This window comes from Hydractinia symbiolongicarpus, chromosome 3, assembly GCF_029227915.1.
Source record: "Hydractinia symbiolongicarpus strain clone_291-10 chromosome 3, HSymV2.1, whole genome shotgun sequence".
NCBI lineage: Eukaryota > Metazoa > Cnidaria > Hydrozoa > Anthoathecata > Hydractiniidae > Hydractinia > Hydractinia symbiolongicarpus.
This window is the reverse complement of record NC_079877.1, coordinates 26368156-26392081: the sequence shown is the minus strand read 5'-3', so window position 1 is coordinate 26392081 and position 23926 is coordinate 26368156. Positions and strand designations below refer to the sequence as shown.

Here is a 23926-nt window from a genome sequence, read left to right as displayed (position 1 = left end):
TTTTCGCTACAAAAAGAATTTCGTTCTCATAATTATTTATATATGGTGGAGCGTCTTCGTTTTTCTCTTTCGTATTGTTGTGGAAATTTTATTTTTCGCAGACTACTTTCCAGGCATTTGGGGGGAAACCTTAATTCTGCCTATATTCACTTTTTAAAACTTTGGTGGAAACACCTTTACTTTACCAGTTAGTTAAATAAAGCTTGTGAACACTAATCTTATCTTTTTAAAAAATAAACAATATGCAGGCGCTGCATAAACTATCTCGCTATTGAAAATGCACAACTATGAAACATCCACAATGCAACCCAATTTTATAATTTCTGCTAACAAAAAATACAGCCTATCATTCATGGTTGAAAGTCGCGCGATTGAAACGTTTATGAGCTTAAACAAAATTTTGATGTCACTATTATATTCAGCATACTTTTTTTGTTAACTGTGCCAAATTTTGTCGAAAATAAAGTATTTTAATTTTCGAACCAATTTTGGCCTAAAATGACATTTAGGTGACAAAAAATCAAAATTTTAATGTCACCATGTTCGGCATACTTTTTTTGTTAACTTTGTCAAGTTTTGTCTAAAATATTTTAATTTTTGGACCAATTTGGCCTAAAATGACGTTAAGTGACAAAAATCAAAATTATGGTGTCACTATTATGTTCAGCATACTTTTTTTGTTAACTGTGCCAAGTTTTGTCGAAAACAAATACCAATTTTGGCCTGAAACGTCATTTAGATGACTTCCAAGTACTTAGAGAGTTTAGGTACGAAATTTAAATCTGTGACGTTGCAATTGATTATTTCGGACATGGTTAGTTACGAGTTAGTAAAAAGAAAAAAAAAGTAAAAATAGTTACCAAGATGAGATTCGAACACACGACTACTCCCGTGTCGGTGCTCAGAGAGGCAAAAATTTCCATTCTAGTAGGACACATTTGCGTTTTAATACAAGCTCACGAGCTTGTAAAAACATGGTTGCAAGTGCAAAAACATGGTTGTAAGTACAAAAACATGGTTGCAAGTGCAAAAACATGGTTGTAAGACAAAAACATGGTTGCAAGTGCAAAAACATGGTTGTAAGTGCAAAACCATGGCTGCAAGTGCGAAAACATGGTTGCAAGTGCAAAAACATGGTTGCAACTGCAAAAACATGGTTGCAAGTGCAAAAACATGGTTGCAAGTGCAAAAACATGGTTGTAAGACAAAAACATGGCTCCAAGCACTAAAACATGGTTGCAAGTGCAAAAACTTGGTTGTAAGCACAAAACATGCTTGCAAAGGAAAAACAAGCATTTAGACTAGGCCAACCCTGTCACATGACACATTTAAAAAAATGCCACAAAATATACAGTACAGTCTGAATGTTATCTACCGCGGACGCGAAACTTGGATGAATAGTTACACAGAAAGATAAAATAGCGATAACTTTTGTTTTTTTAAGAAAATAATTGCCTCACTGATAAACAATGACCCCACAAGATCAATTGTTTAATCACAATAGGTTGCAAGATCAATTTTAGCAATCTATTTTGCGCGAACTCCTTTGAAATTTTTAATTGCAGTAATTAAATATAAAAGTTTAGATTGCATTTTAAAAGTTTAAAAACGAAAAGCAGCGATAGAAATGTTTTTTAAGATAACATTTTAAAAGTTTAAAAACAAAAAGCGGAAATAGAAATGTTTTTTAAGATCGCATTTTAAAAGTTTATAAACGAATAGTGGCGATGCCTTTGCATGCACGCTGTTAAACAAATAAATAGTCATTTTAAAAATCGCGTACCCAGAGCAAATTAGGTACGCTATGCAGTCGCATAACGTGTTCAACTGGCCTACATGTTTGACCACGTAAGCAAATATTTACAAATGAGAAGCCTGTAGTAAGGAGCCACCCTAACTCAAATTACCATGGTGAAGTTGTAAAGTTAGTATCTTAATATATAAATATATATGTTTCTTCATGTTGCACATAAAGCTTTTGTAAAAATCAATTTTCCTTTTGCCACAAAAGGACGTTCAGGTAAAAAATTCTAGAGTTAGACGACATTAGCCGTGACACCGAAGTTTGGATGATCTCCTAATATACTTTATAGCACACACATCCTGCCAGGGTTATTTCTGGACATAACTATAATATGTTATTCCACAAGAATGAAAGATGTGAGTGACCCTACTCAAACAAAAGATTATCAGAACTTATTAGAAATAAGTAGTTAACCCCAGGATAAGGCTAGACTTTATAGATGAATTCCTTTGTTTACATTTTCAGTGCTAATCCATTTCGTCACACAAGGGCATTCCTAGGAGTTTAAATGAATTCAAATAAAGCAGAAGACATCAATCTAAAATCGATACGAGGGTGCTAATAAGCCGAATTGTGGGCGCTTTTGGGCGAGTTCAGTCAAAAATTCAAGTATTCGCCTAAAAATACCTGCATAGACCCGAACAATGCCGGATTAAAAAAAGAAAAACGGACGCTAATGATTCAAAAATCTATAAAAATTAAAATATACTTACTATGCGGCAGCAAAGTTCTTAAAAGAACTGTTTTGGTGGTTTTTAATAAGATTTACTTGATAAATAACTTATATATATTTAAACTTTATTAACTCCTTTCTTTTCAAGTGCCTCTTCTTCCCAACTATTGTCCGCATGATTTGTTACAAGGAATTATATTTCGGGAATGCTTAGGGCGAGTTCGGGAAAGTGCGAGCAGTTTCAGCGCCAACCGCCAATTTAATTCAAAAAGTTGTCTGAACTCGTTCTTATATATGAGGGCGTTTCCTGCTTATTGGCACCCTCTTCAATCAATAATAATTTATAACCTCAACAATGTTTCTGTGAAAAAAAAATTCACAGGAAAAGACATCTCTTCACCAAATCCTAACATTTTTTTCTTGCCACGCAAATGCCAGAGCCAAAGAGGTTACCGCTAAAAAGTAAACAAATAGCTTCAAGTTGGATACCTACACAAACTCTGTTGTTATTTTTTTTTAAATGTTGATATACATATATAAGGCATTTATGTGCTTTGGTATAAATACCAGTCAGCCGTGCACAGCAAGCATATAAGTCTAGCCCACAGGTTGGTACTGCCACATCATTTTCTATCTAACACAACAGAAAGAAGATATCACACAATAATACACAAAAAGGCAGTTTATTTTAAGCTAGCTAGCTAGCTAGCAAGCTATAGATCTCTATATTAAATTTTAGTTCAACCATTAGTTAAACTATTTACAATGACCCTATCAAACCCTATTTAGACTAATATAAAGTCTAAAGTTATGTTGGAGTAACGACAAAGTAAGCAGCACAACAACACAACCGTCTGGTTGTTTATCAAAGTGTGCACCGGCATTAAAATAAGGTAACATGATAAACTGAATGTGGGTAACTCTCCGCGACCATCATCGCTTATGTTTCCCGGAATTTCACCAAAACAAAGAGAGAAACTGTCCTACACAAAGTCGGGCTTTATACAAAGTCGGGCGAAAATATTTGTCTGGCTTTAGCCGCCCGACTTTGAAAGTTTTTGCCCTATGTGGTGCATGCATGAAGAATTACAGTACTGATTGAAAAAAAAGAGAGCATTTTTTAAGTGTTTTATTTGCAAGAAATAAAGAAATTATTTACGACAAAATAAAATGAAACTTTTTACCATAAGTATAAGAAAACCACTATATTGCAAAAAAGTACCTTTTGGTCAGCTTTATGCTATTAAAACAAATTAGGCCCAGTCAAAGAGGGAGTTTTTTATCACATTCATGAATTTAATACGCGTAAGAATAATTTTAAAAAAAACTAAAAAAGGACACTCGTATTAAACTAGCAGCCTTTATTCGTAACGCTTTAGAGCCTATTAAAGATGCGTATTTGCATAAAATCTCGACTTACTTTGAGCATAGTGTTATGCGTGATTTTTTTTTATAAAGCAATCAAAGGTACCGCAAATCCTGGCTAGCCAAAATCTGTTTCTACTTCCCTGCACAATTTCTAAACTAGTGCCCAGGTATATTCCTCCATATGGGTTGACAAAAGCTCAGAAAAAGGAGATCGAGGTTGGTCAATTTCTGTTCACATGTAGGTGTTTTCTGAAAGTTTCCCACTCGACCAATCAACTAACATGAGCACACACGAGAACAGAGAAAAGTTTGAAGAGTGCTTAACATCTGAGGAGGGGAAGCGTAATGGAGGCATCATGCAACAAGATATGCATGATGAAATTGTTGCATATTTGGTGGCTCAAAATAAAGGAAAAGTTGACGGGTACCCAACGAGAAATTTTAGATAGGGATCGAAAAATTGAGAAGCGTGTAAAAAGACATAACTATAAATTGATGGATTATCCAACACTCGGGCATCATAACGTTTTATGTATGCCAACAGGTAGTTTATATTTTTCCAATATTTCCATATATAATCTTAATGATGATGCAAAAGCGGATGTATGGTGTTTAGTGAATTCCTCAAAACCTTTTCGGAAAGAATCTGCGAGAATATAAAGAAGGGAAAGGAATCACCAAAACGAAATTGAAGGGCATTATTTCTTTATTTTAAACACAAAAATGTATGAAAATTTAAAACTACGCTAAAGAAAATTAATTAGAAAATGTTTTGCTCTCTCGCAAAACTAAAATCCCGCGAAATTTAAACACGTTTAAGTTTAATTTCCCAGTTATTTAAACAGCTGAGTACTGCTTTGGTTTGGTTTACTTACAAAGATAACTCTCATCTCTCTGAAATAAAACATACAGAATAAACACATTAACTATATTTCTGTACTGTCTGTTCTCTAAACATGCTCATTCATTATCTCTTTTAGAATAGTAACTCCGTAGTTTGCTTTGTTTCAAATCATAGTCACAAGAAAAAAAGATAGTCTAGTTGCGTGGACCGTCGGCATTGTTTACGCGAACTATCCTCAATCAGCCTGGGACGGCCCGCTCATCCTGCACAGAAGTTCAAAATGGCGGCGCATGCAGGAGGAGACTACCTTGCAGGCGAAGATCTTGATGATTGATTTGAGTTACTTGAAGGCGGTTTTCTTGATGAAGATGTGGATTTTAATGTGGAATTAGATGCTGTGATAACGGAAGTGGAAGCTTACGAAGAAGTTGGGTATCCTTGTCAGGATTGTGATAAAATTTGTAAATCACAACGTGGCCTGACTAGACATCGCAATGTCAAACACACTACTGAAGTTACTCCTGAAATATCGACGAATGCTGGTCCTTCATTACCAAAACTTACTAAAGAAGAACAAATTTTGAAAAAGCTACACCCTTTGAAGTTGAAAGTACTTATCACGAAGAGTGCTGAGATGTGTGAGACATTTGTGGCGCCGTAGATTAGTGGTTATAGCTCTCGTACTCTGTGCGGGAGACCGGCGTTCGATTCCTCTTGACGGCGATTCAACATGGGCGAGTGAATGTTACCATAGCCCCGGGTTAACCCAAGCCATGTGAGGGAAATTGGGAAGATGGCACACTGTGTGGGCCGTTGGATGTTGCCGGGAGTTGTCTAGTAGAGCGCGGGCTCTAATTGGGGCTGCGTAGCTCAAAATGAGCATTAAATACTCTAGGACTCTCCATCTACGCCATGGCCCCTCCTGGAAATAATAGACAGGGTATATCCCTCGATATTTGTGAGGCTAGCCATGTAAAATATGCACATCTATCTATCTATCTGAGATATGCCTTGGTGATCAATGTTTACCCAAATCAACCAGGGAAGTGTTTCGTGATTTCAAAGTTTCTAATGATGATGCGGTCAAACTTTGGAAAAAACTGAAGCCAATCATTGGAAAGTATAACGGTGATGCAGAAGATTTTTATGCAAACTTTTATGGTCTATTGAAAGATAACTTGCTTCCATCAAAATTTGAGGACACTACTTTGAGCAATATTATTCTAACAGAACTTGCAAATCATGTTTTAATTCATCTTTCGGGTAATGATAAAGTTGTCGATTCTGTAACTGAAGCTGTAACACCTATCTCGGAGAATAAACAAAAAAGCCTGCAATATGTGGCTGGATTTATCGTTCACAAGCTTTATACAAAATTCCGTTTTTCGAAAAAGTCTCAACAAAGTGAATTCAACAAACAGGCTGTATCAATCCTACAAGCATGCAAAGTTGACTGTGATGATTCACAGACATTGATCAATATACGCGACCGTGGTGGCTTGTGGAGAGTGAACAAACAAATACAAGAACTTTTTCGAGAATGTGAAAAAATGTTTCGGTTGAAAACTTCAAATTTCAGCACAACACTAAATTGTCAAGACCTTGTTAAAAATATGCTCAAAAACTGTTCTGTACTTTCCAATTTCAAAAGTGTCTGTTATACCATTGATCCACAAGTCAGTAAAGAAGTCAGTATGAATCTTCTGGAACACATGCTTACTATGTTTACAAGAGTTCGCAGCTTTTCCTATGCTAGAGACATACGTGAAAAACATAAGGCTGCTAAAAAACTTGCAAAGAAAAGATCATTGAGAACTGAAATTAAAAAAGCCAGTAGCAGCAAAGACATGGGTCACTGATTCATCTAGTTCCAGGCATGAACTATAAAATCTGCCACAATGGCTATTTTTATAGCCACACATGTGATAAAAAAACATTACACCTGGCTAAAAATCACAATAAAAATTCATTCCTTTTTTTTTTTTTTTGGTTGAACTTCAGACAAAAATCAGGATCCCTCACAGTACGATTTAGAGGTGCCGTGTGAGAAATCCTGTTACTTCATTTACGGTCAATTTAAGATATCAGGATTCCTCTGATTTTCCTGTAAATATATGCGTGAGTAATTCTGACGCGTTTTGAAAAAGTGACAACATTGCAATTTTTCCATAGCTAATAGCTTTCACAAAATAATAGATAGATGGGACATAGAAAAAATAAACATACATACTCATCCAATAACCATCTCCTAAAGTGATCCAATGATAGAACAAAGCATCTCCAGTCCCACAATATAAAGAGAACTAGATAAAATTGCCAATTAATAACATTTTTTCAAATGTGTGGCTATAAAAATAGCCGTTTTGTTGTGTGCTTCATTCAAAGTGTAGACTTTTTTCTTTTTGGTAATGGGGTGTCATCTATTATGTTGAATTTGCTACCACATCCTTGTACATTCCCAGCATTTGGTCTTACAGAAAATTGTGCTTTTATGGTATTATCATTATATCCAACGTCTCTCACCGATGGGTTGTCACGTCGCGATCCAATGGCACGCTGCCTACCAAAATAATTTTCCAGATCATCTTGACAAAACCGTTTTTGTATCGAAGTGTTCGATCGAGGTGGAGAGGCTAAGGTCGAAATATTGCCAGATTTTTGTGGAAGATTCAGATGTGGTAGTTCTCCTTCTTTCAAACTTTTTCGAGTTGGGTAAACCCATATTTGATCCTCCGAGAAATGACGTTCACAAATAAACAATTTGAACGTGGAAATGCGACGTCTCAGCTCGTCATCTACCTCCCTATATTTCGTGATGATATTGATGAGCTCCTTTCCCCATTTTTTGTTTACTTCATTATTTGGCAACGGAACTTTGAAAATACTGATGTCTTTATTTCTCCTCGATACAGAGCATCCATATATAGCACAATTTTCACCAGGCATAGTAAAATCTTGTACGAAAAACACCCAAAGTCGAAATAAAAACACCAAACTAAGTACACACAACACCCAAAAAATGCGCCATTTTGAACTTCTGTGCAGGATCGGAGGTTTGGGAGCCACTATAGTTCAGCCGTAAAAACATAGAACAATGGCCTATTGTTTGTTGCTAGACTACCTTTTTTTCTTGTGACTATGTTCAAATAAAACATGTAGAATAGACACATCAACTATAGTTCTGCATTTACTGTTTTCTAAAAATGTCCATTTGTTTATTTTTTTAGAATAGTAACTCTCCATTACGGGCTTATAAGAGAGTTGCAATCGCATCTCAATTTAACATCATTGAAAATGTGCATGTGCAAGAGTTGAATTGAAGACATGGAAAAAGGTACGGAAACACGTATTTGCTTTTAGTGGTATTCTATAAAAGCTTTTGCAATTTCTTATTATTGCTTAAAATTGGTTATATAAACATAAGAAAAACAACGCTCATTTATTTATTACATTTATTACTGGTTCTGCTTGAGGATAATTTAGGAATGTAGGAATTTTAAATAATGCGGAATATCGACAGAGGTGTATAACTATTATTATCTTCCTAGATAAACCAGATGTACACAAATGTACCTAGATCAGCGGTGATATACTTCATACCAATGTGTACCCAAAAGGCGTTCAATTAAAAAAAGCAGCTCTGAAGCCAATCATATCGTCTGGCTTCCTACAACGAGTACAAGTTAGTGATTGTAAAATTAAACAAAACAAAAATAACTCTCCGTAAAAACACAAAAATAGTTTTGTTTCGGCATTTAACAAACGACATGCATACCTTTTTACCTCGAGAATTATGACTTCGGTTTAAGACGATAAAAAACGTGTGGTGAAAATTTATATTTTTTTTCAGATTGGTCTAATAGACATGCAGATGAAGTCTTATTTTGACAACTAAATCTGCGAAGGAAACGGCTAAAAATTTCAAAGTTAAATTTCTTAGCGTTTTTGGTTTGCCAAATATTATTCAGTCGAACAACGGCACTGAATTTGTGAACGACATCATTCGAGCAACAGTTATGTTATGGCCTGGAGAAGCGAAATTCATTAATGGTAGTCCAGGTCATTCGCAATTACAAGGCCCGGTGGAACAAGGCAATAACACAATTCAGACAATGATCAGCACCCGGGAAAATGACACAGGAATATGCAACTGGTCGGATTGGCTGTGACAGATGTCTTATTTGGAACCATTACAAGTGTACTGTATTAAAAGAAAAACCTAGTGGTAATTGATTCTGTGATACCTGCGTGGCTAGTTTTGCAGGTATATATCATATGTATTTTTGTATGTATTATGTATATATCTCATATGTATCATATGCATTTTTTATTTCTGCTTTCGATTATTCTTCCTAAATTTCTTTTTTTACAGAGAACGAAATATCTGACGAAGAGAATGAGTTAGAGACAAATTGGACTGATTTACTTAAAAGAACCCTTAAAGACGGAGTTCTTTCTACAATTGTGGAAAAATCAGCAGATTCGCAGCACAATATCCTGTTAAATCTGAAATCGGGTGGTGCTTTTCATGTTGCTGCTAACATCGAAAAGAGAGACCCAGAATTCGCTCTACAACTTGACAAGTGCTTAAAGAGCTCGGCACCAGTAGAACTTATTGGTTCCTTCTTATCGAAGAATTTTGCTGATGAATTACCATTTGGTAGTAAAAGAGTAAGCATGTTACTGTACATCCAAGTGAAGTTTTTTACTCTGTTTTAATTTCAAAACGGTTTACGGTTGTAAAACGCAGTCATATCACACGTACCTGTGTTATTTATTTTGACCAGCGTTATGTTTGGTAATATGCTATTTTTGACTTTTTCTTATTTTTGTTCTTAGCTTCTTTCAAGTATTTTTTCTTGGCTTTTTTAAGCATTTTTCTTTCAAGCATTTTGTTGTCAACTTTAGTCTTACCAAAATCCATTTTATAATGCAGTTTGTACTATAGGTATATTTTTTACTTTCGTGTACATATATTTTATATATATATTCGTATTATATATAAATGTATAAGCCAATGCATGTGATGTGTATAAAATATAAAAGAAAGAAAAAACAAATGTATTAGGACAAAATATATTTCAGCTAACAAGCCTTCATCAATACTATTCGTATTATATTTATATAGCTATGGGTAAGACACGTTTATATTTATTAAGTACCTACATATTATCATATATTTTAATATAATACAAAAAGAATAATAGAAACCATTTTAAAAAAGATCAAATCCAATCAGTCAGCATTGTACAAATTGTACAAGCTTACAGCCTACATTGTGTAACCTACAAAGTCGGTCAAAAATCGTCAATATTAAAATGCCCTACTTTGGGTGGTTTTTCTGCCCAAAGTTAGTCAAAAATCGTCAATATTACAATGCCACTCTATTCTGGGCATGCTTTTGCTGAAATACAGTTGTAGATTAAAAGTTTAAATTTTGGTTAACTATGTGTTCATAAGAGCGAATTTTCGTTAAATTAAGGCATAAAAATAGTAAAGTAGTTTAATAAAGTTAGTTTAGACGCAAGGAATGCAGTTTCAACCTTGGAGGAAAGATACGGATAAAAGAATGTGTTTTACTTTGCATAGTTTTGCCCTACTTGGGTTATGATTTGAAAATACCCGACTTTGGGCAGCCGCCCTACTTTGGGTGGAACAAAACAACTAGTTCAAAAGAAGAGTGAAAATGTTGGTAAAGTAGGAAATGTTTTCTGCAAATTCTCGCGAAGTAAGACGAAAACTGTGTATGACAACTGAAGGTTCTAAGTCATTACTACAAGCAGTGAAAGATTCTCAACTTACAACGGTGGAAAGTTTACATCAAAAATCAGAATTTTTTACTGACGTATGTAGAACTTCGTTGAATTCGTCAATTTATAAACCAAATGTAAGTAATGTTATTGTAAAAGAACTTGCTTCTTGTACTGTTGAGAATAATGTACCAACCAATGTTTCCAGTAATACATTAGACCACTGCAAGAAGCGAAAAATCGATGTAACTAACTTCTTAGCTCCTGTTAAAAAGGTATACAACATGGATACAGTTTCATCTACAGTTAAAGATAGTGCTCAGGTTAATTTTGTTGACGATGATGAGAGTTTTCACATCTCAAAGCTTTTTGAAGCAGGTGAAAGTACCAATGGTGATAAATCAATAAAGCAAAACAAGAAAAAAAATGGGAAAGATAAAGGAAATGATGAAAAGAAGAGATTACCTAATTATTTTCTTGCTATACGAATATATAATCAGGAAATTCATGAAAAACTTTCTGCTTTACAGGAAACTATTAAAAGTATTAATGCAGATTTTGTACACAGCTTTGTGAATGTATCTACATTGCATGTTACTTTAAACGTTTTGAGTTTAAATGACCTGCTTGAAATAGAAAATGCAATCAATGCTTTACACCTTGCTACCCAAAAGGTTTCTGAAATTGTAAAGGAGTACACTGAGAGAACCTTAGAGTTTGAAGGGTTGGGTGATTTTCGTGGACAAGTTGTTTTTGTAAAATTAAAGCATAATAACACAGTTAAGTTTATAGAAAAACTGGTGGATGTTTTTAAAAATTCATTTAAGGAATTGAAGGTACATTATCCTGCCAATGAGAAATTCACTCCCCATTTAACTGTTATGAAACTTAGCAAATGTTTTAAGTTGATGAAAAAGAAGGGAATTAAACGTATTCCACAAAAGATGTATAAAGCTTCCAAAGATAGTCATTTTGGTTTCGATGAAATTAAAGATGTTTTGCTTTGCTCAATGACTGATAAAAAGGATTCGAATGGGTTTTATAAAGTTGTTGCCTCTGTCAATTTAGACACTATGAAAGTAGCAAAACATGTCAGTAATGAAGACTTGGATGTTGTTAGCCTATCAACTTGGAATGTTGTTGAAAGAGATATTTCAGTGACAGAAGATATTGAAGCATCATGGCACATTGTAGACGAAGATGAAATCAAAGAAGCTAAAAATGCAGTTGATAATAAATCTTTTAATTTTAGTAATGATATGGAAAAGAAAAATGATAAATAATTACTCAAGGCATGAGCTACATGTATCAATAAAAGAAGACACTAGTAAACATATGGAGATTTTTTCCCTTTTTGAGAGCAGCAATTGGCCTTTGTTTATGGTTTGTATCATTTTATATACATGTTTTGGTCATAATGTGATGTGTAATGATGCTAGCTACCTAATGTTTTTTACTTTTTTAATCTGCTAATCTTTCACCTGACCCTATCTGCTGGAAACATTGAAAATTTCTCTCTCTAGTGTTTTCTTAAATATATAAGAGTCATTTAATAATATTCAGTAAACTTTAAATTTGTGGGGAGAATAAAGCTTTTTTAATCTGTTGACTAAAAAGAGAGTTTCTGGAGTTTCGTGAAATTTAACTCCCACAAAAATTATTTGTTTAAAAAAAAAGAGAAAAATTTTTTTTTTTAGTTGACTTAAGGGGAAAACTTGAAAAACAACAGTAGTAATAAAAGTGCTTCTATTTATTTTTACCATTTTAATTATAGATGCGCTAATGGTTTTTTTCTGACCAAGCGCTGTTATCAAACATATGGAAATTCGAACTTTAGCAGTCTTTATTTTATGTCTCTTACTTAGAAAGCAATAAATAATGGTGCACATAAATTGAAGAAAATGTAGTTTTTCATAAAATTTAATTGTTGTGAATATTAGGACTTACTAAATTTTTCAAACTTAGTTTTCTGAAATTTTTATTTTTTTGAGGGGAAGGGGGTTAATTTCCTTGTCTTGTACAAAACGTATTGCTTATAATTGCCCTTTAGAAATCAAAGTTTGTTTTATATATAAATTATAAGTATTACTGTATATAATAAAATGTTATTTGGTAAAATACAAATTAAGTTGAATTATCTTCAGGAACCCATGTATATTATGTAGTATATTTTTCATTACAACAATGACGTAATGGTAGAACATGGCGAAAAAACGTAACCAGATTTTGTAAACAATATTATCTTTAATTTAAATTTTAAACTCAGAATAAAAAGACTGTTTACTGCTTTTTATTTTTTATTCACGTAGCTTTGTTCATGTTAGCTTGTTTCTGCTGCTTCCCGTCATAATCAGTATTTATGGTAGCAGAGAAAAAAGCCCAGTAAAAATTGGCCAGTAAAATGGCCTTTAAAATCTTGCTTAGTTCTTTTTTTGCCATGGTAAAGAAAATAACAAGATAGTATGATTGCCACAATATGAACGAGTTTTATGAACAATCAGTTTTGTGTCATATTGTTACACTTCGTTGCATAAAGTTTATGATTGAGGCTTGAGATTTTGCAGAAAACTTTTATTAACTTTTAAGGGTCAATAAAATAATGCAAAGTTTAAATGTGTCTATACTACGAAACAATTATTTGAACCAGTTTTTTTGTAATAATGTGTTTAGAATAAACTATAAACTTCAATCTTTTCTTACACACACATGAAATGATCTTCACCATCTGTAAATATTGAGGTTTAAAAGTTTGGTTTTGTCTGTGATTTAGACGTTTTTTATCATCGATCGTGAAATTATAAAAGAGTTTATAAATTGTAGTTAGATTTATTAAATGTCTACTGTTATATTAGTATGGTAAACATTGCAGGTTTGATATTAAAGAAAGTAAATAATATATAATATAAAAGGAGTATGCACTTTTTATTAAAGATGGGTTGTTTTTACAAATGTATCAATTGTGCTTAGAAATTAAAGTCCTATTTCCTTCTAATTTTAATCCATACCATTGTTTTCTTTTGTTAAAATACCAACGCAATGATTATATATTGAGAATATTTATTTCAAATTGAAAATTTTTTAAAGTTTTTATATTTCCCCAGGTTTATATCGTGTGATGTGTTTTGCAAAAAACAATTAGCATTCTCAAGGTACATTAAGAATTAAAATTTTCGTCGGAAATTGTTTCAACGGAAAAACTTCGATGGAAAAACTTTCGGATAATATTTTTTATTTCAGTGAAAAAAAATTTTTGGACAAGATTTATAAAGTCAAAAAATGTGTGGGTAAGACTTTTGAACGAATTTTAACTAGATTTCAAAAGTAATGATTACAGAAAATGACACAAAAAGAAGTTTAGAAGCATTTTAAGTGTACATATATTCAATCAAGATCTAAAAAGGGTCTTCAGAATCTAACTTTATAGACCAAATGTGAAAATAACGAAAATAATATATTATTTCTATGCACTGGTCCTTTTTTAAAAAATTGGAAAAACGAGAATTTTTGGGCAAAAAACTAAAAGTTTTTCCGTCCGAAAATTTTCGTTTCTAATGTTTGCAAGATGAGACTTGTGAAAATTTACTTATCAATGCAAAATTAAAAAGAATTGATAGATACTCAAAAAAAACTTGTTTTCATCATTTTTTTTTTAATTACACCCCACTTAAAAAAGACATTGACGTTTTTGTGTATTTCCATGGCATCAGCACATTTTTTATATACATAATTAAGATAATTGTTGTCATCTATAACCCATTAAATAATGGTGCAACTTTTTTAATAACCTTAGGAATTGATTGAATAAGCTGATTTCATTGGATTGGATGTCAAACATACATACGTGCATGGCCAAGTGAATGTTTTTTAGTGAAGCTAGGAGAATATTAAAGTTCACAAACTGTAAAGCTGGCTGTATATAAACTTGGATTAAAAAAAGAGGAAAATTGAAATATTGGATCAAAGTTTTATTGTATCGTGTTAGAGTTTAAAATTTTCATTAAGAATCATCGTTTATATATCTTTTTATATATATTTTTATATATATTTTTTTATATATATTTTTAAGGTTCAAAAATTGTTGAAAGGTTTTGAAATGAAATGGAATTCTTTGTGTTCAATTTATAATTTTATTTTTATCATGAGTAGCTATGTTGTAATTCATCTTGTAATCCAATTTTATGGGTTATAGAAAATTCATATTTTTTAACAATCACTTTAACGTTATTATGGATTCGCTTGAATTATTAAAGTTAACGAAATTTGAATTATTGATGTGTAGAAAATTTGCTGTAATAAGCAAATGTGATGAGATTTAAAACATGGTGGATTTTTAAAGCATAGCTTGTTATTTTATGTTTATTTATGTTATTAAATGATTTTACGTTCTTGTAAATGAATGCAGGTGATATGGTGACTTGCAAAAATTAAACGCACTTCTTTATTTCCATTTGTTTTTATATTTTTTGTTGTTGTTTTAATAAACCTTGCAACAAGTCTGTTTCCAAATCTCGTCTTCTACGAAATTGTTATGTACCTCCATTCGTTTGTAAGTCCGTCGTTAAACAGCTTCTTGTCTTCAGTCGAGGTGCATTCATATTATATGTAACGCATCTATATGATTTGTTTATTTTTATCTTTTTAGAACAGCACAAAAAAAAATTAGTTATGAGATTGTTACTTTTGGTCATTGTTGGAATCATCTCAACAAATGCAGGTAATGTTTAATATCACTATAAAAGAGATATTTATTGCGTTTTTTTTAAAGTTTCTTAAAAAATATTTGGTAAATTAAAATAAAATATGACTCCACGAAAAGCTTATTTAGGAAATTTTAGGAAATTTCATTGGTACTTTGAATTGACGTGTTAGATTTACGTTGAAAATTTTAACTCCAAATTATAAATTGTTGACTGTCCTCTGTTTTCCAATCAACCTTTTTTTCTGGTTTAGCGAGTACAATGTCAGAAATTATGACTTACGAAATGAATTGATGATCTTGTCCAACCCAATCTTAACTAAAAACGCGAATGGAAGCTTGTTTTGTCTTTTGTTAGAGTTGCGGCTATGAATATTTTTTTAAAAATTTTGTCTGTGTTCTGCCAGAGAGATGACTGTAATCTCTTTGTTGCTTTACAAGTTTATAAAGTCAACTATTATCATTTGATGTTGTATCACTGATATTTTTTATATGCTGCAAAAAAAAACACACCAAGATACTGTTTTACTGTAAATAATTTTACAAAAAATTTCCCTACTGTAAAGGTTAGTTTTCACTGCTTTAGCTATCTCTCTAATACTGACCAAAAAAACTTTGTAATAAGGCCCGGATACACCATACCAAAGCATACGCGTTTTTCGTAAACGCGTATGCTTTAGTGTGGTGTATCCAGGCCTATAAAAAACTATGCATAGAGGAGCGTTGTCGTAGTTACTTTGGTACTAATCCACGGATTGAAAAAACAAACTCGGTGGGTATTATTTTGGCAAATAATAGTTTATAAAAGTTTCGCGGGTATTATTTTCAAAGAAAAGCACAGCAAAACATTGCCATAAAAGTACACTTTCATTGATTCTTTTATTTCTAGCATCAGCGTTTCATCTTTTTCTTCTTTGTGTGTAAATTAAACTGTGCTACATAGATTTTTTTATGTCGTTTTCGCTTTGCGTACATAAATGTCCTAGTGCTTTTATATAGAGCAACAGGTACTGAAGACTGAAGAAGTTTAAGCGTACTTATCTGTTATATATATACTAATTGGATATTATAGGGAGAAAAATTTTAAAAACAGAAAGGAAAACAAACAATTTATTCCCCAAAAATTAATTTTCAGGTATTTTGCGAAAAAAGAATTACTCAATAATTTTCGCAGAAAGTAATTTTCCCGAAATAGACGCACAAAATTACTCCCCATAAGGTATGGAGATTTCTTCATAAATTTTACATTTGAAATCTGTATAATTCGCAAAAGTTACCGGGAAATACTGTGACTCGCGAAAATTTTTTCCTGTAAGGTACCATTATTTTCGCGAGGACCAAAAATGCATTTCGCAAAGATTAATTTTCCGGAATTAGTCATGTCGAAATATATCGCAAAGATGTTTTTTCGCGAATGAGCCAGTATAAGGTTTTTGCGAAGAATTATTTTTACAAATTTAGAATTTTTCACAATTTTAATTTATTTTCAAGCCCATTTATTGAGATAAAGTAGCCTTCAATTGAACTTGGTCATAAAGCAGAAGCTCTGGCGATTATTTTTCTCAACTACAAAAAAGAAAATTTGCACTAAAAGACGAGAAAAAAAATTGTTTTGTTTTTTCTGAAGTTTCTCGAAGTATTAATTATGTACAAGAACATGTACAACTTCTTACCTGACGATGTAAGAGTTTTTATTTGCGAAATGCTTCTTATATTTTTATTGTACATTTTTGTATGTTGTTGTATATAACTGATCTTACTATGGCGAAGAAAACAATTTTTCGCGAAGTAAATTTCAGCCAATAAATCATTTCTAGTTATTTCGCGAAGATTTATTTTCGACAAATTTAAATTTGCACAAATAAAGCTTCGCGAAAATTAATCAACTTCAGTTACTAATTTAAGAAAATATATTTTTATTTATTCATAGCTTCTCCTGGTCAAGTAACAGTAGAAAACAGAACTATCGATTGGGGTTATATCAAGTTCGAATGGCAACAAGTTGAAAACGCTACGAAGTACAAGGTTGAGTACAAAAATAGCACATCATCCGTTCGTAATGACACCGTTTTACCGCCAAACCATTCTTGGGAGTACGACAATGTTCCAACTAACGAGAATATTACAGTCATAATCATCGCTTCGAACGAAGAAGGAGATGGAAGTCCTACAGTTGAAGAGTTTATAAGCCGAAGTAAGTGACCTTTGTGCTAGCTAACATTCGGCTTGTTATTTAAACCAAAAGATTGTGCATAAAAATTTAATTGCCTTAAAGGAAGTAATTTTCGCGAGAATTACAGCACCATTTATCGTGTTGAAGCATGAAATATAGCCTAGTCAGCCATTCGCGGAAATTAATTCTCGGAAAAAAGCCCTCGTGAAGATGGAGAGATATCATGGATAACTCGCACGAATGTAAGCATCTTTAATTAGAATCAGTTACAATCGAACTATTCACACTGTTACACTTTGTCGTTTTTTTCCTTTCATTAATTTCCTTGAAAAATTTGTAAACACCTGATTAGTGAAAAATTTCTCGCAAAAAAATAAAAAAAAAAAAATTGTAAAAACTTGGCGAAAATTTGTACCCGCGAAAATTACTTCCTGGTAGTACAAAATTGGTACTCTGCGAAACTAATTTCATATAACGATTCTCAAGAGCTGATTAGAATAAAATGTTATTTTCTTTATTAGTCCCAAAACCACCAGTTAATTTAACGTTATCTTTGAATCCGGAAGACACTCTCACGCAAATCATCATTCGTTGGTCTCACCATGCTGAACTGAATTCTTTTCGCAGATTTAACACCATTCGTTACAAGGTATCATATTCAGATCATCCAGATTTTAATTATAAATTCAACATTACCAGCGCCCTTATCACTAACTACACATTAACAGGACTAGAGGAAAATACAAAGTACTGGGTACAAGTTTCTGTTTATGATACTGCATCAGGAGATGAAGGAAAGCCAGCGAAAAAAGAATTGTTCACTGAAAGTAAGGAATTTTGTCATCTCGTTTTTTTGTATATTTTTTTTAAAGAGGTCTTAAAGTGTTGTGAACGTTCAGTTGTGGGGTATTTTTTTTCTTCACCCAAGCACAGTATCTTCATAACATGTCAATCAAGGAACCGTCCACTACGCCTGGACACTTCTTAAAACTGCTTTCTCGATCGGTTTTTATTATTTTTCAGTTGTCCTCAGGTTGTGGAAACCGTTCTTGTTTTTTTCTCGAACGAAACTAGGAAGCTTTCAGAAAAGTCCTGGAATTTAATTTGCAGTAATGATTGGCTACCTTAATCAATTTCCGTCCTTCACAAAAACTTTGTCAACCTAAAAGCTCATTTTCCTGCCTAAAAGTTCAAGCAAAGGCTACGCCCTTTACTGAAGCTGTGCAGTTACATAAGAAATACTCGAAGACTTATTTCACCAGTTCGATCACAGCACAAAGTTGATTGACTATGAGAACACAACATCTTGATTTCCGTTTTCAGCCTGCCCATCCTTTTTCAGAGGTTTATAAAAACTGGTAGTGGTTGAGATTTACCCAGGACTCACTATTAGCTTTAAATTTTTTTTGTGTTGTATTTTAAATTTACCCTGTTTTCTTTTTCAGGTGATAAAATTGAAAATTGGATCATAGCGGTGGTCGTGATTGTAGCCACTGCTTTGATCATTATTGCCCTCGTTCTTGCGACGATTTGGCATTTTAGAAGTAAATACCCGCATAAAAAATTGTAGCATTCTTACTCAACTAGTGGGTGACATTTGCCAATCAATTTTATTAAGTTTTATATGATAGCCCGTTTCCATTAGACAAAAAATATTTATATCAGTTATTGTATATTTACTTTTATTAACATTGTTTCTTGATGTTTATAATTACAATTTGTTTTACATTAACGTTCCTAGTTCTTCCCAAATGAGATAAGTAGGAAATATTGATTTGTCACTAGCTTTGAAACTGAGTCATGGACAGTTTGGGTCGATACCCTTGATATCGCGTCTTGACGCGGCAGCTTTTCACGTATAAGACAGAAGGTTGATGTCGTAACTCCCATCTACCTGCATATAATCAAAAAATACTTTTAGACAGTGGATTAATGGCAAAAACTTTTCGTTTTTCAACCTTTAGCGCGAATTTTTTGCCTTTGAAAATTTTAAAATGACAGGCAAGGGGATGTTATCTACTAGTCGTTTTATGTCACGGAAAAGAATTTACGGTACACTGGTGAAAATGGAGAAACCGATGACGAAACTGATTCTTATTGGGAAAAAAATAAGTTCTATTTTTTCACTTTAAACAAGGCAAGAAAAATTATAAAAATCTAAAAAACTTTTTTGAAAGTTTTTACGCGAGTTTACGCGCTTTCCTTACTATAAATATACAAATGAAAGATTATTTCGCATGCCCTCAAAGGCTTCACCAGTCTTGGATTTACGACAATTAACACTGATGGTAACTTTTTGGGAAAATGCATTAGCCGCATTTCGCGCAAGTACCTGAAAAGAGAAATATCCCGCACACAATTTTCACACATACTCCAAAATGTGTTACTGCTACTTACTGCAAAATGCTCGGGTTCATTTTCTAATTTGACATTTTTCATTATATGTGTAAGACTGTACAACTTCTTCATTTCGTTGGCTAAAATTTCGTCACTTATCTCATGTGGCTAAAAAACAACAAAATATAAGCCTAAGAAATGTGATTATGCAATTTGTATCGAAGATTGAGTCCCCTCCACATTAAACAACTAACGCAAACATTTTTCTAAACGAGTCGGTAGCTAGTGGGATAGCAAAGAGTTTGCCCATCTCATTTCGTGTTTCCGTAGCACGAAGCAGAACACGGGTATTATTAATATGAAGAAAATAACAACGAAAAAACATTACGTCGTCCTTTGCTTCCATCTCCAATCCTGTATTTTTTTTCTAAAAGAAATATATGAAATATAAAAAAAATTCAAGTGCCGAAAATGATATCACACGAAGTAAATCTCAAAGCGCGTGAAATACTACGTCCTATTTTACAAAAACTACGCGGGTACATGCTTTGTTGGTAAGGCTTCATAGGATCAATTGCTTACTTTTTCTTGTTGAATACACAACTGGGTCAAGACCAAATTCACGTGTTGGCTTGCTCAGTCAGGCTGACATGCCAATCAAAATCAAACCGTCATTCCAATCATGAGTCTTTTAAAACAAGAAAATTGTCGGAAATTATTTTTATAATCCCTGTTAGTTTTCTTTTTGTTTCTATTCACTCATACCAGGTTGGGTGTTGATTCCTGTGGTTTACAAGTTGCTTTCTTTATAGAAGGATTGGAGCCTAAAGTTGCTTTTAAGATGACGATGTTGCTTATATAACAAAGCGTGTACCCGTTTAGCATTGCCCTAACCGTTACACTATCATTACCTTGAAAAACTTTAAATCATTTAAACCGAATCTTTCCCAGCATGGTGATGGTTGTTTCATGATAAATCTCAGTTTTATGAACGGCCCATCACTTGCAATCTATTAATGCGACAAGAAAAAACTATAGATTAATTTCTTTGTTTACATTTTCAGCGGTAAGCTCTTTCGGCTCTGGTATCTGCGTGGCAGGTAAAAAGATAGGCCATTAGGTGAAGCAAAGTTATTTTCAGCTCACAAAGGCATTGTTAAGGCTTTAAATGAATTTAAATCAAAAGGCATCAATCTACACTCGATAATAGTTCAAAACCTCAAACGATGATTCCGGGAGGAGAAATCCACAAAAAACCTGTTACGAATGCTAGGGCCAAAGAGCTTACCGCTGAAAAGTAAACAAATAACTACCGCTGGAATCCATCTGTTGGTTAAAGTTATATCGGGGTTTCTAGCGAGTTTATTGGATCGAATACAGAGTCATCTACTGAGTAATTTCGTCACTATTTCCGGGTTTTAGTTTCATTTTATAGGGTCCTAAATAAACATTTTTAACCTTAAAAAAGTCTAAACATAAAATATATAACGAAACTGCCATTAAATCTATTTTAATAGTGTTAGCAAATTGATTATAAAAAAATTCAAGAACAAGGTTTTTAAAGCCACTTGTTCGAATTTAGGGTTATCAGTGTTTTTTTCAAGGTCCGGTAAAGACCATGTATACGGAAGCAACCATTATAAATAAGCTTACCTTGTCTGGTGGAAGGACAACACGGTCTTGACTTTCATTTGAAAAATGTGGAGTTTTCATCAATTTAAAGTCGCGAACTAACAGTTGGAATTTTCCTGCGAAGAAATGATTTTCCATTAAATAAAAAACACAGTTTCTTAACTTGGGGCTGAGATTATAGCTACTTTGAACAAATCGTAAAATATTAAGAAAATTGAGTAAATTGATAGAGTGACAGGGATCTTGCTAAAAAGAATTTTAAGGATACAAAACTAGGGTCAGACTTCATACAGAAAAATTCAATTAAAGTTAAGAAACATCCAGGCTTCACCAAAAAATATAAAAAAGACTAGCAAATTTTTAATAAATAATACAATAATTAATTGAACTACCTAACAAATAACTTACTGGTCTAAAAAATAATCCGACATTGCACCGGGCTTAATTTTAGCTGATGCAATTGACGTCATTTTCTATACTCACGTTTAAGGCGTTTTAAGGTTTGTATCATTATACTTCGAAAGATACACAAATATTAATGCAAGCATACACACAATTTATGGGATTTTTAAATTAGACCACGCACTTTGAAATTGTCAATATTTACAGCACACTTAGAACTCAGGCTCTTAGTTTTGTGATAATTCTTGTTGTGTCGGGTTTAATGGTTTCATAATGACGACATCGCTAAAATACCACCGGGCGCATTTTTGACGTTTATTACCCACCCCACACATCTGCGTAATTAGAATCTTTGGCTTCGAAGCATTCGTCAGGTGATGCTGTTTTCTATTTCGAAAAATGATCCTAAAACTGTTTTTTACTTAAAAAAATATGGACTGGCTACAGTAAGGTAGCGAATAACAAAAAAAGGTTACGGAGTGTTTGCCCGAACAAAACGAAGAAAAAAAAAAAACGCTTACCGTTACTAACATTCACAGGTGGTTGTCCCTTGATCGTGACGGACGCTGTGTAACTGTTTGTGAAGGATATACAGCAAATCTAAAACCAGTGAATGTGTGAAAAAAGTTACGCGATACTGAATGTTTACCCTCAGTTATTACAGCAGATATCAACGTATATTTTCCAGTGGATAATCTCACTATAGGGAGGTTGCAAATTAGCAGACTTTTAATATGCCTATTCTCGTAAAATCTTAACTGAGATAGACATCATATAAAAACTTATAAAAATATTTACATAAATTGCATAAAGTTATAGTTAAAAATATTAATATTAATAAAATGTTATTCTTTGCCTTTTCTCTGGGTGCTACCGTGTATTTAGGTGCATTGTAAATTTGGTAACTGCTTTGCAGAAACCTTCGCTTATATCACAACCGAACAAACAGACGAACGAACCAGTCACTTACTTTCACACCAGCTGCAGTTGGGAAGGTGACATCGAATACACCACAACCGGATGTCTTATCTGCCAACAGTCGTATTAATTTCACAGCGTGGACTGTACACGGAATTTCTTCCATACTAAAAAAGAATTTTAAACATTGCATGGTCACACATTCTATGCTATACGGTGAAGAAATTACCAACAAATTGACTCAGTTTAGGAGGATTTTAAAAATTAAGTAAATGATTACCTGCGTCCATGGAAACGTTCGTAATTTTTATTTTATTTATTCATTACTTCTAGAAAACATTTGGTAAAAATAAAACTATTAACAGCTAAAACATTTCTCATAAAAAGAAATCTTGTTGAACTAAAATTTCATCAGAGGAACCTGTTTCTTATTATAGATCCTATGCCAAATTCGCGTTTTTATCTAACAAAATTTTGCGATTTAGTGAAAAGCGTTAATGATCTACATAAATGCACGAAAATTTCGCTGCACGGAACTTCAAGGTCATCTTAATTTCACGGTCCAATTGTTGTTACAATTTAATTGCGGGTTTTTGAGGACCGCGAAATTTTACGCAAAATAGTTGATTCATAACATTTTAAAACTATCCTTAAAAATAAAAGTAGTGACATGAAAAAAAAAAAAAGCATTTTTTATATTTTGAACTAACAACATCATTTTAAAATTTCATATAAACACGAAAAAACTCTAAGAATGTTAAAAAATCAATAAAATAATTTTGATTTCAACTTTGGCGCGATTCAATCTCACTCCACGATAAACATTACACCAAACGTTTATCATCGAGATAAGCAAAGTTATCTAAAAAGAGCTCAATGTCCATATAAAGTGAAAACAGACAATTACTTAAAAATACGTGAAACAAATATGCATAGTCGGTTGATCAAAACAAGTGAGTCCATTCCCAACTTGTTCACCACACCAGCGTTTTGATCATTCCACAATTTCAGCTCCGATGACGTATTGTATTCGCCACTTTGTTACATACATTGCGCATCATACCAGTACATATTTCTTTTAAATTCGCACCTACACAAAAAATAACAGTGGCCTAACTCTGAATACGTTTCTGCTGAAACTAATCTTGGAAACTTACTGAAAATATCGTCGTTTTAACTTACTTAGCCTAACTCAAAGAAAATATCACCGTCGTCGCTAATGCAGACTTACTTATTAAAAATATCACCGTCGTCGCTAATGTGGACTAACTCACCTTTTCCCCCGAAAAACACACCTTAAAAGTATGTAAAAAATATGTTACCTCAACT

The 23926-nt window shown here is 32.9% G+C and overlaps 3 protein-coding genes across 4 annotated transcripts; 2 read left to right on the top strand and 1 right to left on the bottom strand.

Moving 5' to 3' along the window:
- Window positions 1-10346: 10346 nt before the first annotated feature.
- LOC130636510 (uncharacterized) lies at window positions 10347-19019 on the top strand. Its single transcript, XM_057446253.1, has 5 exons — window positions 10347-10576; window positions 15082-15153; window positions 17066-17329; window positions 17830-18135; window positions 18754-19019. Exons 2-5 carry the CDS (start codon window positions 15105-15107, stop codon window positions 18876-18878), a joined length of 744 nt encoding a protein of 247 aa, XP_057302236.1. The 5' UTR covers window positions 10347-10576; window positions 15082-15104; the 3' UTR covers window positions 18879-19019.
- On the top strand, window positions 10583-14880 carry LOC130636508 (A-kinase anchor protein 7-like). Its single transcript, XM_057446250.1, has 2 exons — window positions 10583-11822; window positions 14230-14880. Exon 1 carries the CDS (start codon window positions 10724-10726, stop codon window positions 11720-11722), a length of 999 nt encoding a protein of 332 aa, XP_057302233.1. The 5' UTR covers window positions 10583-10723; the 3' UTR covers window positions 11723-11822; window positions 14230-14880.
- On the bottom strand, window positions 18964-23913 carry LOC130636515 (nicolin-1-like). Of its 2 annotated transcripts, XM_057446259.1 has the most exons (9): window positions 23505-23913; window positions 22878-22926; window positions 22650-22764; window positions 22201-22279; window positions 21299-21393; window positions 20557-20655; window positions 20034-20072; window positions 19706-19813; window positions 18964-19202 (listed from the first exon to the last, which is right to left on the bottom strand). In XM_057446259.1, the coding sequence occupies exons 3-9, from the start codon at window positions 22761-22763 to the stop codon at window positions 19161-19163; spliced, it is 576 nt and encodes a 191-aa protein (XP_057302242.1). In that variant the 5' UTR covers window position 22764; window positions 22878-22926; window positions 23505-23913; the 3' UTR covers window positions 18964-19160. The 2 variants fall into 2 exon arrangements, with proteins under 2 accessions (XP_057302242.1, XP_057302241.1); XM_057446258.1 differs by having other exon boundaries at window positions 22878-23913.
- Between the last annotated feature and the right edge of the window lie 13 nt (window positions 23914-23926).

Excerpts from the sequence above, each read along its gene's own strand:
- LOC130636508 (XM_057446250.1), top strand. The coding sequence starts at position 10,724 with ATGGATACAGTTTCATCTACAGTTAAAGATAGTGCTCAGGTTAATTTT.
- LOC130636510 (XM_057446253.1), top strand. The coding sequence starts at position 15,105 with ATGAGATTGTTACTTTTGGTCATTGTTGGAATCATCTCAACAAATGCA. Across the intron at positions 17,330-17,829 it reads TGAAGAGTTTATAAGCCGAA|TCCCAAAACCACCAGTTAAT; the intron begins GTAAGTGACCTT and ends TTTCTTTATTAG. Across the intron at positions 18,136-18,753 it reads AAAAGAATTGTTCACTGAAA|GTGATAAAATTGAAAATTGG; the intron begins GTAAGGAATTTT and ends TTTCTTTTTCAG.
- LOC130636515 (XM_057446258.1), bottom strand. The coding sequence starts at position 22,763 with ATGGAAGAAATTCCGTGTACAGTCCACGCTGTGAAATTAATACGACTG. Across the intron at positions 21,394-22,200 it reads ACCTGTGAATGTTAGTAACG|GAAAATTCCAACTGTTAGTT; the intron begins GTAAGCGTTTTT and ends ATTTCTTCGCAG. Across the intron at positions 20,656-21,298 it reads TTGTCCTTCCACCAGACAAG|ATTGCAAGTGATGGGCCGTT; the intron begins GTAAGCTTATTT and ends TCGCATTAATAG.